We start from the raw sequence: 13,891 nt of genomic DNA, 5'->3' as shown, positions 1-13,891 counted from the left end.
GAGTCGTGTGTGTATTTGCAAATGTCTTGCACTGCTCTGTGTTATGCCTAAGGCTGCTCGACCGCACTATCCCGTAATAGAGCACTTTGGGATTGCATAGCAAGCCCCTGTGCCCTAGTAAGGGAATCCCTGGACTCTTTACACGGTATATCACATTTTTGATAGATCGCATAAAGAGACAGTTTCCTACACCGTGATGTTATAGACTAGGGACTTTCAGGTAAGTTAGCCATTTCCAATAGGTATAGCCAATGCGACATAAACTTTAGGCTCAGTGCACTGGCACTGAGGTCTGGTTAGTAGGCCCCAGTGCACCCACAGTCGAAAAAATCAGCAGCAGCAGTTGAAAAACGTCGGGGTGACCATACAAAGTGAGGCATTTCCTTAGACACACACGGATCACACAACAATAATGTTGAACCTCAGCAAGCAGGGAGGAACATGATCCTTCCTGTTGTTGAGACTAGCGCAGGAGATACGGAAATGTGCAATCCAATGGAACATTACCCTAGTGAGAATACGTCTCCCAGGAAAACAGAACACAGAGGCAGTCAGATTAAACAGTTAAGAAAATACCTCCTACGAATGGGAGATAAAACTTGAAGTACGGGACAGCGTGTTCAAATTCTGGACCTATTCGGAAGTCCAGAAAGCGCAAAATGCAAAGACTTCTTTCCTCGGTTTCCACACCGCCAGTCCAAGGGGAATGCCCTGTCAGTGGACTGGCCAGTGTCATTTTTTACGCCTTTCCACTGATTCTCCTGATCTAAAGGGTACTGGACAAGGCTAGACAGACCACAATGTCACTCATGTTGGCAGCTGGCTCTCTGTATAGTGTACCAAAACGAGGTGCACTCTGCAGAGTCCAGGTATCCTTACTTAGTGTACAGGGGCTTGTTCTTGCAATCACAAGATGCTCGATTTGTGGTAGTGTGGTCGAGCAGCCCTAGGCTTATCAGAGGGGAGTGTTAGGCATTTGTTGTACACAGTCAATAAATAAAACACACTCTCAATAACGAAATCTGACACCAATTTAGAAAAATAATATATTTTTATATTTATTTAGACCCAAAGATCTACAAGAATAGAATAGGTAAGTGCTTTTCGAGGTAACGATTTTCAGGCACTTAAAAAATACAGCTGTCAAATTATGAAGCATGAGCCTCAAACGTGATAATTTTATCCTATGTGATAAACATTCACTGCACAGGTTCACTTGCAAGCAACTTACATGGAAGTTCTTCCGGACTTAAGTTAAGTAGGGGCCATGGTCCTTAGAACTACCAGCAGTTTCGTGTTACTTGCCCTGGTGTGTCCTGGTGCAGAATTGCTAGTTGCAAGGGTAGCCTTGAACACTACAGCTGAAGTCTATAGAGAAACATGTAAACCGAAAAATGCTGCAAGCGGGAACTTGGGGGACAAGTCTTTCTGAACCCAAAGGGGCTCAGTGCTTGAGGGTTTCTGGGGCAAGGATGCACTGTTGGTAGGACCGAGCTCTGTCTGGGGGCCCCGGGAGAAGAAGTGTTTTGTCTGGTGGGTCGCTTGTGTTGGAGGATCTCACTTTTGGGGTCGAACTGGAGATGGGGACAACACAGGACAGCAGGGCCACTCTCGGTGATGCTGAAGCCCCTCGTCTGTAGGTCGGTCTTGGCAGTGTTGGTGACTGGGCTGGACACGGAACAAGGCTTGGTGGGGAGATGGACATAACCTGGAGCACGATGACCTCCTCCTGTGCAGCTGTTGAGTTGGTGGACCCAGTGGTCAGCAGATCGGTGAACTGGACGCTGCGGTCGTGCCTGCAGGGAAATGGCTCCTCCACTTAAGGGAGATGCTGACGGGTTGTGAAGTGCTGGTAACCCTCTGAGGCTTTTGGAGATTGCAGGACGAATCAGGTCTTTGCAATTGTCGATATAGAAGCAGGCAGCCAGGGTTTGGCACCAGGTCCACAATTAGTGTTCAATTCTTCCGGTCTTCAGTTCATCTTTGCCCTTCTTCCTCTTTGGTCAGGTGAATCTGAGTTCCTGGTGTCAGAGGGCCACCTAAATACTGAATTTTATGTTTAATATGGGGAGTGAAGTGTAGTAGCCTCAGCTCTTTAATATTTATGTTAGCCCTTAAGCTGCTATTGCTGAACAAGCCGGGCTAACAGTACACTCTTATGCTGATGACACCCAGCTTATCTTTTCACTTTCCACTAAATCCAATAATAACACTACTCTGCTGAGATCCGGGTTGACAAACATCGCAGATTGGATGCACACCAACAAATTAAAACTTAACGGTGGAAAAACCGAGCTTCTTCTCTTCGGTAGCAACAAAACCCTCTGGGGCCCTCAACATTGGCCTACACAGATGGGATCTCCTCCGTCTCCTGTGCAATCCGCCCGGAGTCTTGGCTTCATGGTCGATGACCAACTAACCATGAGGCAACAAGCTGGTAAGGTAGCTTCTACCTGTTTTGTCATCTTGAAGTGGCTGAAAAAAATCCTGTGGATGCTTCCGCCACCTACCCAAAGAACTGTAATCCAAGCTCTCGTAACATCTAGACTGGATAATGGAAATGTACTGTACTTGGGGGTAGGTAAGGAAGTGTTGCACAGGTTACAGGGGTACAAAACTCTGCCGCAAGACTGCTTTGCAACCTTCCAAATAGAACATCCATCTCAGCCTCATTACGTGATCTTCACTGGCTCAGGATTGAGAACCGTGTCAAATTTAAAGCTCTGTGTTACATGCATAGGATCAATTCTGGGGTAGCACCCCATTATCTGAAGGCCTTAGTACATCAATACTGCCCTTCTCGCCTTCTCCGATCCTCTAATCAGCATAAATTTAAAATTCCAAGGATTAAAAGAGTCAGAATGGGTGGACGTTCCTTTTCCCTCTTGGCTCCAGCACTCTGAAACTCTCTGCCTTATCATTTACGCACGGAACCACATTATCACAAATTTCGCAAACATTTAAAAACGTGGCTTTTTAATCAATAGACTCATCTTCCAGACTGATCCATTTGTCTTCTCTTTTTTTTGCGTTCTTAGCGCCGGGAAACCTTCGGGTAGCTGTTGCGCTGTATAAATTTAATTATAAATAAAATAGCCAATGGTCTACTTGCCCTTGGGGTCACTACACCCCTTGTATGACTACTTCCTGTGGGAAGAACTCTGTCCTGGAGTTCCTAATTCCATCAAAAACATAATGTGGAACCCTTCTTACGGGGAGCACATCAGGTAACCCATCTTAGGGGTGTGACTAGCCTGGTGGTGCAAGACGCCTACTGCAAAGCAAGTTTCCCACCTGTCCTGGTGCCAAATGGGTGTCAGGGCAGGTGGTGGCATCTCCCAGGTCTGGGGAGGCCATAGTTGCACATCAAAGGCGGCTGAGACTTTAAGACCATGGCTTTGATATGCTAAATCACTAGCCATCCTGCTGGAGGCGGTGATAACACCTTCTCCGGAGACTACTTTGTTTCCTGACCTCAGAGAGCACAGGTTCTCACCTCCATGGTGTCAGAAACCTCTCTGTGGTGGCAGGCTGGATGATACCAGTCAGCCAGCTCACTAGAGGACTAGTAGGATTCAGGTGGCTCTTCTAAGGTGACCGCTGGGTGCATGTCATAAATGCAATACTGGAATCAGTATGTATTTATTAAGACCGTGTGTTTGATACAAACACCATAGGTTTCAGTGAAGCCATCATGTAGCTGCGTAACTCATAATGACCAGTGCCCGATGCATCTACTTTAAACATCTTCCCTGTTCACTTGTACCATCTAGTAATTGAGCTAGACAGCACAGAGGCCTATCTGCTCATACAGATTTGTCCCCTCATGTAATATAATGCTCCTTGCCTATGGGCTACAAGGCCTTCTGAAGGGGTGGCTTACATATATCACATGCAGTGACTTTGGCAGGGCACACAGTGTGCCATGTCTTGTTTTCACTTATGGTTTGCGTAAAGACACGCAGTCTGCAATTGCAATTTGTATTGGGGCCCCTTAGGGTGGCATAATACATGCTGCAGCCCGCATGGACCCTCTGTAGTACCTCATGCCCTAGGTTCCAGGGGTACCACTTACTAAGGACTTACAGGGGTGATAAAGCATGTTCCAATTGTCTGACTATTAGGCTATTTCCCTTGTTTTACCAGAAAAACACTGGCACTGAGGGCAGGTTAGCAGGATCTCAGTGCACATCAGTCGTAAAACATCAGTACCAGTGGCAAAAGTGCTGTTGACCATGACAAAAAGGGGCACTTTCCTACAACTCCTACCCCTCAACCTGTAATGAGCCAGACAGATATTGTATTCAGAGCGTCTAGAAATGTCCAGAGGACAAATGAAACCAATCAGAAGAACACAGGACATGCTAACCATGCAAAATTTAAGAGTGTGCCCCCAGAACCAGCCATGCTTGGCCTAGCGGTGTAAGTATCAAACACTTCGAATTTGGTGCAGCTTCTCTTCCCCACCCCGCCTCGCAGGACAATGACCGTCTGAAGAAGGCTAGAAAGGCAAGAACTAGGAACCACGAACATCTAGAGACCAGGAGAGAGCACGACTGTGCTAACATACCTCTTACAACTAATGGACAGAGGTCTGACCTACACATCATTAAAGCTCCACTTGGCTCCACAGAGTCCTGGAAGGATCAAAGCGGTTGGCGGCACCAATACCAGTGTAGAACCTGGACTCAGTACTCACACAGCTGATGACAGAAATTTGAGCCCATGCAAAAACGAGATTCCTAATAGCCATCAAGTCGCTTTGCATAGTCAGCGAGCTAAAATGATCACCATCGAGGAGCCATCCCTCCAAATCCATTAGGATAAAGGTTTTGTATTAGCAAACCCTCAATTTCTACCAAAGGTAGTCTTGGAATCCCACTTTAATCAAAGCATTCAACTATTTGCTCTTTTTTCAGGATCCAAAGTCCTAGGCCGAAAGGGCAATACATACCTTGTACGTGAGAAGAGCACTAATGTACTCCCTACTAGATACAAACACAATTTGGAAAGGAAACCAATTTCTTGTCTCCTTCACCAGGTCAAGCAGAGTTATGCTGGTAATGAAGTGAACAATTGTACGAGGGATAGGGAAAACTGTCCAAAACTGCTACACACAAGCAGGATCAACTTTGCCCTCACATTCCAGGTGACAGTCAAACTGAAAGAAGGCCGCATTCCTGGCAAACGTACCCATTGGCGACAACTGAGTGTATAATGTCACCTTGGTATGGCTGTGCTCCGGGGCAGTGTAACAACATCCTAGCAACACTCCCCGACAGCCTTCTTACCCCATTGTCGGCTTGAGGTCCTTTACTTTTCTGTACATACTAGAATGTGGCTGCTGATTTCCTGCTTTCATGGTAATGTTTTTTCTTCTTTTTAGAGGTCTGGTGAGTCTGAAGTAGTGGATGAAAAAGGCTCGATCTCCTCTGGATCCCTGTCTGCAACCAGTGCGCCAGTCTTTCAGGACGTCCTCATGCAGTTCCTGGACACTCAGGCTCCAGTGCTAAGTAAGTCATCAAGAAAACACTCCCTAGTTAACTTGGGGCCAGTAGTAGGGATCCTTGTAAAAGGGCTGTACTGTGCTGCTATTTCTTGGAGTCCTGTGACAGTAAGTGGTGATTAAATAAATGTAAGAGACCACAAACGACTGCTGTTGTGATAATTGGTGGAAGCTTGGCATTTGATATAAGATGGGCCAACGTTCCCTAGATTGGTGCTGGCCTTTGGTTAATTGTGTTTTACAATTTGAGAAACCCTCAACGTTTTAGTGAAGCAAATGCAATCACACATTCACTGCCTGCTACTTTGTGTAGGCAGACATGCTGGTATCTCTTCCAGGAGAGGAAAACCTGTTGCAGAACTGGTTTTCCTGGAGGTGTGACTCATTATCATGAGTACACCGAGGGGTGTTCTAGGAGCTCCTCATGTGGGAAGAAGGATTTTGCCATCTTGGTTTAGGGTAGAGAGGTGACCAAACCCCAGAAAGTGATGTCAAGTGGGAAGTGTTGACTCATGGGAAAGGTAACCACCTTGGCTAGTAAGTCCTCCCCTCCCACAAACATGACAATGGCGTAAAAGTGGCACCCAAGACACACAGTCCTCAGCTACTGGACTGAATGACGGACAAAAGGAGGGCTACCTTAATGCTCCCTGGACCCAGCACAGAGAGGCTGCACCGAGGAAGGACTGTGCCTGTTGTGCCCACTCGCGGAAGAAGCTCCACTCGCGGAAGAAGCTCCACTCGCGGAAGAAGCTCCACTCGCGGAAGAAGCTCCACTCACGGAAGAAGCTCCACTCGTGCCGAGGACTGAAGGAAGACCCCGCCCCTCAACCCCTCCCCACACCGTTGCTCCCTTGACTCCTGCAAAGAGAGACTGACCAAACTGACCAGAGGGACTCTCTGAGATGTCGGTCTCTACACTGGCCACTTGTGGAAAAGTGATCCACTTGTGCCAGGACAGAATGAGTGACTCCCATGGATACCCTCCTGTTCAGCATCAGGCACATAAAAGCTGGAAGAGACCCCTGGCCCAGGATCTCCTTCCCGCTGCTGGACGCTGAAATCTCTGCTGTGGACCGAGTCCTGAGATCTCCCCAAATTTATGGGGGCTGCGGCCATCATCGGAGTGGACCCTGGTCCTCCTGCTAGAAAGAGACACTCGCCTATGAGCAACGGCTGAAGACCGATGTAACTGGAGACCAGTTGATCAGTGGTGACTGGAGCTGCAGTGGACTCCACTGGACACCATGGAAGGTAGAGTCCCTGAAGTTCAGCGACCCCAGCGTGGTCCCTGGAATACTCACTGTACCTCTTCCACAGCTGCAGCATCCTACGTTCCCAGCATCAGGACCACTTCTTTACTGGAAACATGAACCAGAAGAAATCTTCTATGAGAACCCTGAAACTTCTGGACTACAGGTAACTGTCTCCCTGGACCTAAGTGGTCCCTGTGATTCTTCCCCAACTCGTTGTGGCCTGTCCAACCGAGGATTGGTGGGAGTTGTATCCTGTTGGCTAAGGAATTGCAACGCCCATTAGAAAGATTTAATGGAACTCTAAATAATTCACTTACATTTTAACATTCATAGCTCAGGTTGCCCTTAGTAGATTTCTGTCATTTTAGTGTCAATTTAAAGAAAATACACTTTATTTCTATGAATTGGTGTCCAATTTTTTTATTGTATTGTTTTTCTTACTTACCTGTTTTGGTACTTCTAAATGCTTTACACTTGCTCCTTTGATTTAGCCTGACTGCTGTGTGCCACTGCTACCCAGGACTGACCTACAGGTTTTATTAAAGAAACCTAACTAGACCGTATAAAGATGATGACAATATTACATGACGAAATCTCACAACCCGCCACAAAATAATTCACTTTTCTACACTGGTTAGAGGAAGTCTGAGACCAAAATATAGATTTAGCATCCAGGGACTTCAGGCAGGGTAAAGGTAACTTTTAAAAAGTTACTTTTCTGTAATATTTTGAACAAATCCGATTTCACCATTGAATTGGATTTTGAACGGCTATTAAAAATAATTGTTTATGCAGTATGAAATCTCTTCTAGATTACATGCTGTGCACATTCCACCATCTAGTGGTTGGAGATGGAAAGTCCTACTTGTTTTAACTTTTCTTTCTCTCTTGCTCTCTCTCTCTAGCACTCTCGCTCTCTCTTTAGCGCTCGCGCTCTCTATCTTGTGCTCTTTCTCGCTCTCTCTCTCTCGCTCTCCTCCTGAGTAGACCACATGCACCCTTTTCTGGAGTTTCTGGATTTTGTTTGGTTACCCCTTTTCCACGTCTGAGTAGACGCCAAAGATGATTTACTAGGGTGTCTGTGACTTTCTTCGGGTTGCACTTTCTCTGCTATTGGTTGTACCCCATACACCTTTTACTATGATGACTGTCATTTTCCTTTAAGTTGCATCCCCTCTGCTGCTTGGTAGATCCCATATACCCTTTACCAGTATGTCTGTGGATTTCCTTTGAGGTAAGCCATCTCCGATGTTTGGTGAGCCCTGTTGACCCCTTTCTGAGGCGTTTGTGGCTTTCCTCAGGGTTGCACCATCTTCATTCCTGGTCAACCCCATATGCTCTTACTAAGTTGCTGTGCATTTTCTTTGAATTGCCTCTTTCACCGCTTCTTGGTGGACCCCATAGACCAGTACACTGAAGTCATATTTACTTCCTGTCCAACTTAGGGTGTTGCGCACAAGTATAAAAAAGTGATGGATGAAATGTTTGAATTAATCTCAACCACTAGTGATTACTTAAAGCCGAATCTCTGTTCATCATTTTTAGCTTGATTCAAACAGCGTTGACATGGTGGGCAAAAGAATGAGTTGGAATGCTACCCTGAGCGCTTGCCAGTGGTTAGACTTCTTGCAAGCATTCCTCAGATCACTTGTGAGTTTCATGTACTACCCTAAGTGATACAGGTATGCCCAGACCTGGGCCCCGTACTCACTCTGCCACTGGAACCAAGCTACACCTGATCTTGAGGTGCTTGTGTTCCTGTTCTGGGAGGATCTGGCCTGACAGTTTGGCTGGACTGTTCTATTGGAGCAGGGTCAAGACTGTTTAATAGGTAAAAAGCCAGTGGGTTGGAATGTTACCCTAAGCGATTGCCAGTTGTGAGGTTTATTATAATAATTTTCTACCAACCCCTTTTGTGTGTTTTTAATTTTGTCAGCCTTTGTCTGCGAATTCAAAAGTCTGTCATCTGAAAAGTTTGACCTCATGCTGGTTACCTCCTGCTGGTTACCTCCTGCTTACTTTCTGTGTCTGTTAGAGATTTCTGTAAGGAGTGCCTCCGGGCCTGGGTTATTCTCACAACCCAAAGTCATGTGTCCCTCTGAAGAGAGTTTCACTCGAAGGCCTTGTATGAGAAGCAGGCAAAATGCATTGAACCATCCATGAACGGAAGCTCCAGACCTAGCGCTCCCTGACTATCAGCTTTCTGACAACCGAAGAAACGCAAGAACACAATAGATCACTATCGGCCATGGGAAGAAAACTCTCCATGGAGAATACTTCATCTTCAGCCTTACAGCAATCAACTTTGGTCAAGTTATGCACTGCAGGTTTACTAGTAGGAGAATTTAAGGCCTTTAAGAAGCTTGTTTTGACCATCTTTGCCTGCCTCTGAAGTTCTGCTATTGGTCGTCACAGTACATAATGTCCATTCACCTATGTTGGCGGCTCATGCCCAGGCGCCATACTCTGCTGACTACGGAGGCGTTGGGGAAGCCCATTGTTTGTGCTGCTTTACTCTGTGCTGGCAGCCGGGGGGCTAGGAGCCCAGGACTGCAACATCCAGCCTCCTTTGCGGCCACTTCGCCACCGACGTCACCCACAGCGCCAGGAGGCGAGCCCGTCAAAGCCCGGATAAGGCTGGGCTGGGTCACCCCCCTAAGGTCTGCTGCAGAACTCTACCGTAGCCACCGTGGAGAAGTGTGGCTCAGTGGTTAGAGGCGGCAGACCCGGAAGCTGAGATCGGCCGTGGACCAGGGTTCGATTCCCCGCCTCGGCGGGTCTCGGGCTCTAAAATTCCACGGACTCGATAATTCTCGCGCCGGTGCCTACTCGACTCACGAGGTCACACTCTGCGACTCTGAGCAATAGCTTGCTTAATCTCCACTACGGCCCCTCGCGGCGGGATGCCTGGCTTTCACCTTGTGGATACCCTGCCGGGGTATCTCACAGGGGAATACCAGGACGGGTTCCCTAAGCAAGCGCTTAGATACCGTGTCGGTGATTTGCGCTATATAAATACATGTACATGTACATTTACATTTACCACAGACCACTTCCCAAGGTATAGTGTTTCCTTTTCATATTGAGGCCTTGAGAGCTGTGGCTGGTCAGATTTGCCTGGTTTAGTCCACGCTTGCCTGCTCTGCCAACTTTATTTCTGCGTTTGGTCCATATCCTCTTTCCAGTTAGGCTTTCATAATGGGCAAGTGTGATAAAGTGCCCTCTTTCTGCATGGTTGCCCCCACTTTTTGCTAAATTACTGATGTTCTTTGACTGAGTGTGCCCCTGGGCTCCTGCTAACCAGGTACCCAGGACCTAAGTTTGTTCCCTAAAACTGCACTGATGCCTAAACCCAATTGGCATATCTGGCCCCAGATCAGCCCCTGGTAAATGGTACCCAGGGCACTGTGACCAGAGAAGGCCTCTAAGGGCTGCAGCACTTATTGTGCCACCATTAGAGGCCCTTTACCTCTACACACATACAGACTGCCTTTGCAGGCTGGGTGTTTTGGTGCAGAACAAAGTGAAGAGTCGGCATGCCTACAAACCTATGCCCTGGCATAGATCAGTCACCCCTCTAGCTGGATGTACTATACCAGTGGTGATGGTACAGGTGCATGAGCTCTGTACCCCTACAGTGTCTAAGTCCATTCTTAGACATTGTAAATGCAGTGCTACCATTAAGAGTATATGGTGCTTGGAGGTACTCATTACGAACTACACAGCACCATAATGACTACACTGAAAACTGAAAGGTTTGGTATCAAACTTGTCAGCATATTAAACCCACACTGATGCCAGTGTGGGATTTAATGAAAAATGCACACAGAGGGCATCTTACAGATGCCCCCTGAAAACGAACCTACCACTAGTGTCCAGACAGAGTGGCTGCTTTCAGCTGCCACCACCAGGCATGTTTCTGGACCCCTGGGTCGAGAGCCTGCTGCTCTCTGGGGCCTGAAACAATGCACATCCTGGGACAAGGTGCCAAGCCTCCTCCCCCAGGATGGGCAGGGTTCACAAAGGGGAAGCTTCAAAGGCATGTCACCTTTGTGAGCTTCCCCAGGCCACTTGCTGCTTTCAGCAACTGGTCCCCACTGGTTCTGACCTCACTTTGGGCAGGAGAACCGGCAGGAAAAACAAGTGCGGAAGAGAAGTGTGCCCACCTCTGCCAACTCCACCCCTCAGGTGGGGGAGGTAAGTTGAAGCACAGCTCTCAGTCCCCGCCATCTTGCAGATGGGGGGACTCAGCCAACCAGGTTAAGGCATATGCCCCCTCCCACTGGAGGGTGGCATAATAGGGGGTGTACCCACCCCTAGTAAGGGACCCATTGGTCTCAACCTTTTACCTACCTGCAACGCCCCTAAATCTAGTATTTAGTGGCACCCCTGAACCTTGCTTCCTTAGACAAGAAACCAGAAGAAGAAAAGAAGAAAGACTAAACAGCTGTGCTGAAGCTAACAAGAGGAGGATGCCCACTGACTCGGCCACAGCCCTACCGGCGTGTCCCCACCTCGAAGCTGCTCCAGCAAAATCCCAGTGTGTCCTGTAGCCAGCAACCTGGAGAAACCCGGAGGACCTGCTTGCCTTCCATTCCAATTAATCTGTCTCCCGTGAACACCGGATTTGTTCATCAACAGACTCCTTCCCAAGGATCTGCGTGTCTGCACCACTCTGCACTTGACACTTGCTGCCCACGGCCGAGTGCGAATGGCCCCAACACCATGAGTAGGTCTCCCCGGCGATCCTGACTCGGTAAACCCTGACCTGCATCAAGCCTCCAGCCGACGCCTGCAGCCTCTAACCGGAAGGTCACCCCTGAGCGCGACCAGGAGCTGGTAAGAAGATCTGACCCGAAAAAGCACCTCTGCATCCTACGCCCAACGGCTTTGGATGGCACAACTAATGGTGCCTAACCAACCCCCAGCGGTAGTCGCACCCAGAAGACCTTTGTCCCCGAGCCTGCAGTGTGTTTGCAAACCAAAGAAATCCCATTGAAGCAACAGGGCACCTGATGTCGAAACAGCACTCTGCACCCGGTCACCCCTGTGCCGCTGAGGGTGCACCTTTTGTGCTGGCTTGAACCCCCATTTGCTCTGAGCCTACATCTTTGCTCCCACAAACGATTTGCTTGCTCGTCAGCAGCCACTAACCGGTGGCCCTCTATCCCCCATTGGATAACATTTGGCCTCAGCAGTTTGCACCCAGCCGCCCTAGTGCCTGCTGAGGGTGTAACAAGAGTGCATCCTTGACCCTGGGGACCACTGAGTCTAACCCCAGAAAACCAACTCCCACAACAAAGTACTTACCGGTTAACCGATCACACTATTTTCCTCCTTGGGATAACATTGACTGTTCTTTTATGAAAAGTTTCTAAGTGTGGAGTTGGGAAATCTAATAAATCCTTTAAAACTGTAACTAAATAACCTACATGCTTTTACTTACCTGTTTACAAGAAAAGTCCCAGTGTCGTATCCAGGTATACTGCACTGTTTAAGAAAAGTATTCTGAAAAGTAACTTATATGATATTTTACTAAAATTCCTATACAAAGTATATGCACTGAATTCTGAAAAGCTTTGCATTATCAGTAACACTACTTTAATCAAATCTGAGTGCACATACAATTGCAAATCGAACTATTTACAAACTGCATTACTACTGTAAAGTATTTATTGCTGGCTTGGTTCTAGAAGATAAAATAACTAAAAGAAGATTTTCATACAAAACCAATTGGTTTGAAGTTCAGTTCTTGAGTGTGTGATATCATTTGCTGACTGAGTGGGTACAACAAATGCTGTACACTGTCCTCTGATACTGCCTTACTGCTCAACGAAGCTACCACTATTGGAGAGTAAGGTTCTATCTAACTTTAAGCTCTGCCTACCTCTGGGGTCACCTGGACTCTATTCACACTATACCGCACTTTGGTATAGTATATACAGAGCCAGCTTCCTACAGGTACCTTCTAGAAACCTGCTAATCTCTATTTGTTGTTGTGCAACAGGCACCTTTCTCCTCAACCATATGTAAATGTTGTACTTTTCCACAGAGCAGGGTTTGGGCCTTTTCTCTGTGGCAATATGGTGAATATATCCTCTAGCTTGGCCGCTGCTTTAGCGCAGAAGGAAGGTGCATCTCTTTTGTGCCACAATATGGTTTCTGCTGCTGGCCTTTAGAAGTGTCACGCTGCCTGTGTAGATAGACCCCGAGAGTTGCTGACCCACTCAATAGTTGTGTGACCAGTTCTTGAAAATCGGAGAGTTATGGATAAATTCAAAGCATTGCCATTTCTTCAAGAAAGAGAAAGGCAAAGAGAAAAATGTGCAGCGATCCCATTGGGGGTCTTTCTTCAGAATGACTCTGCTTATCTCTTTGGAAGTTTAGAGGGATAGAACTGTGAACTTATCAATGCACTGAACCTGTTCTAATTCTCTTTGCAGCTGATCCGAATTGTGAGAGTGAGAAGGTGGAGTTTTTCAACCTGGTCTTGCTGTTCTGTGAGCTGATCCGCCATGATGTTTTCTCTCACAACATCTACCTTTGCACTCTGATCTCACGTGGCGATTTGGCACTAGACTCTCACGCGCCGCATCCTCGCTCCCCTTTTGATGACACAGGAGAGGACCAGGACCGAAAGGAGCCAGAGGGGAACAGCAGCATCAAGCTGGAGGTAAGGATGGGTTGTTTGGTTTTATTCTTATAGACCCCAGATCTGCAGGCCTCTTGTATATTTGACTGAGCTCTACTGAAAGAGCTCATGATGCTGGAGCAAAGCCCAGGGCCATTCCTGGGCACTGTAAGTGCAGTGATGCCATTAAGAGTATATGGTGCTGGGAGGTTGTCATTACGAGCTCCACAGCACCATAATGGCTACAATGAAGACTGACAAGTTTGATACCAAACTTCTCAGCACATTAAACCCGCACTGATACCAGTGTGGGATTTAATGTAAAATGCACCACAGAGGGCATCTTAGAGATGCCCCCTGAAACCTAACCTACAATCCACGTCTGGACTGAGGGGCTGCCGAGGCTGCCACACAGCAGACATGTTGCTGGACCCCTGGGTGGAGAGCCCCTCTCTCTCCTGGGCCTGCAATAATGCACATCCTGGGCGAGGTGCTAGG

General features: G+C 47.5%; 1 protein-coding gene across 9 annotated transcripts in view; it reads left to right on the top strand.

The window, feature by feature from the left end:
* Window positions 1–13,891, top strand: part of MED12 (mediator complex subunit 12) — a 614,738-nt gene that overhangs the window by 168,477 nt on the left and 432,370 nt on the right. For all 9 annotated transcript variants that reach the window (XM_078640219.1, XM_078640216.1, XM_078640215.1 and 6 more), the window contains 2 exons: window positions 5,387–5,513; window positions 13,206–13,435. In XM_078640219.1, coding sequence (XP_078496345.1) covers window positions 5,387–5,513; window positions 13,206–13,435 — 357 coding nt within the window. The remainder of the gene's footprint in view (window positions 1–5,386; window positions 5,514–13,205; window positions 13,436–13,891) is intronic.

This window comes from Lissotriton helveticus, chromosome 4_2 (assembly GCF_964261635.1).
Source record: "Lissotriton helveticus chromosome 4_2, aLisHel1.1, whole genome shotgun sequence".
NCBI lineage: Eukaryota > Metazoa > Chordata > Amphibia > Caudata > Salamandridae > Lissotriton > Lissotriton helveticus.
Note: the sequence above shows the minus strand (reverse complement) of the source record. Positions and strands in the feature narration are given on the sequence as shown.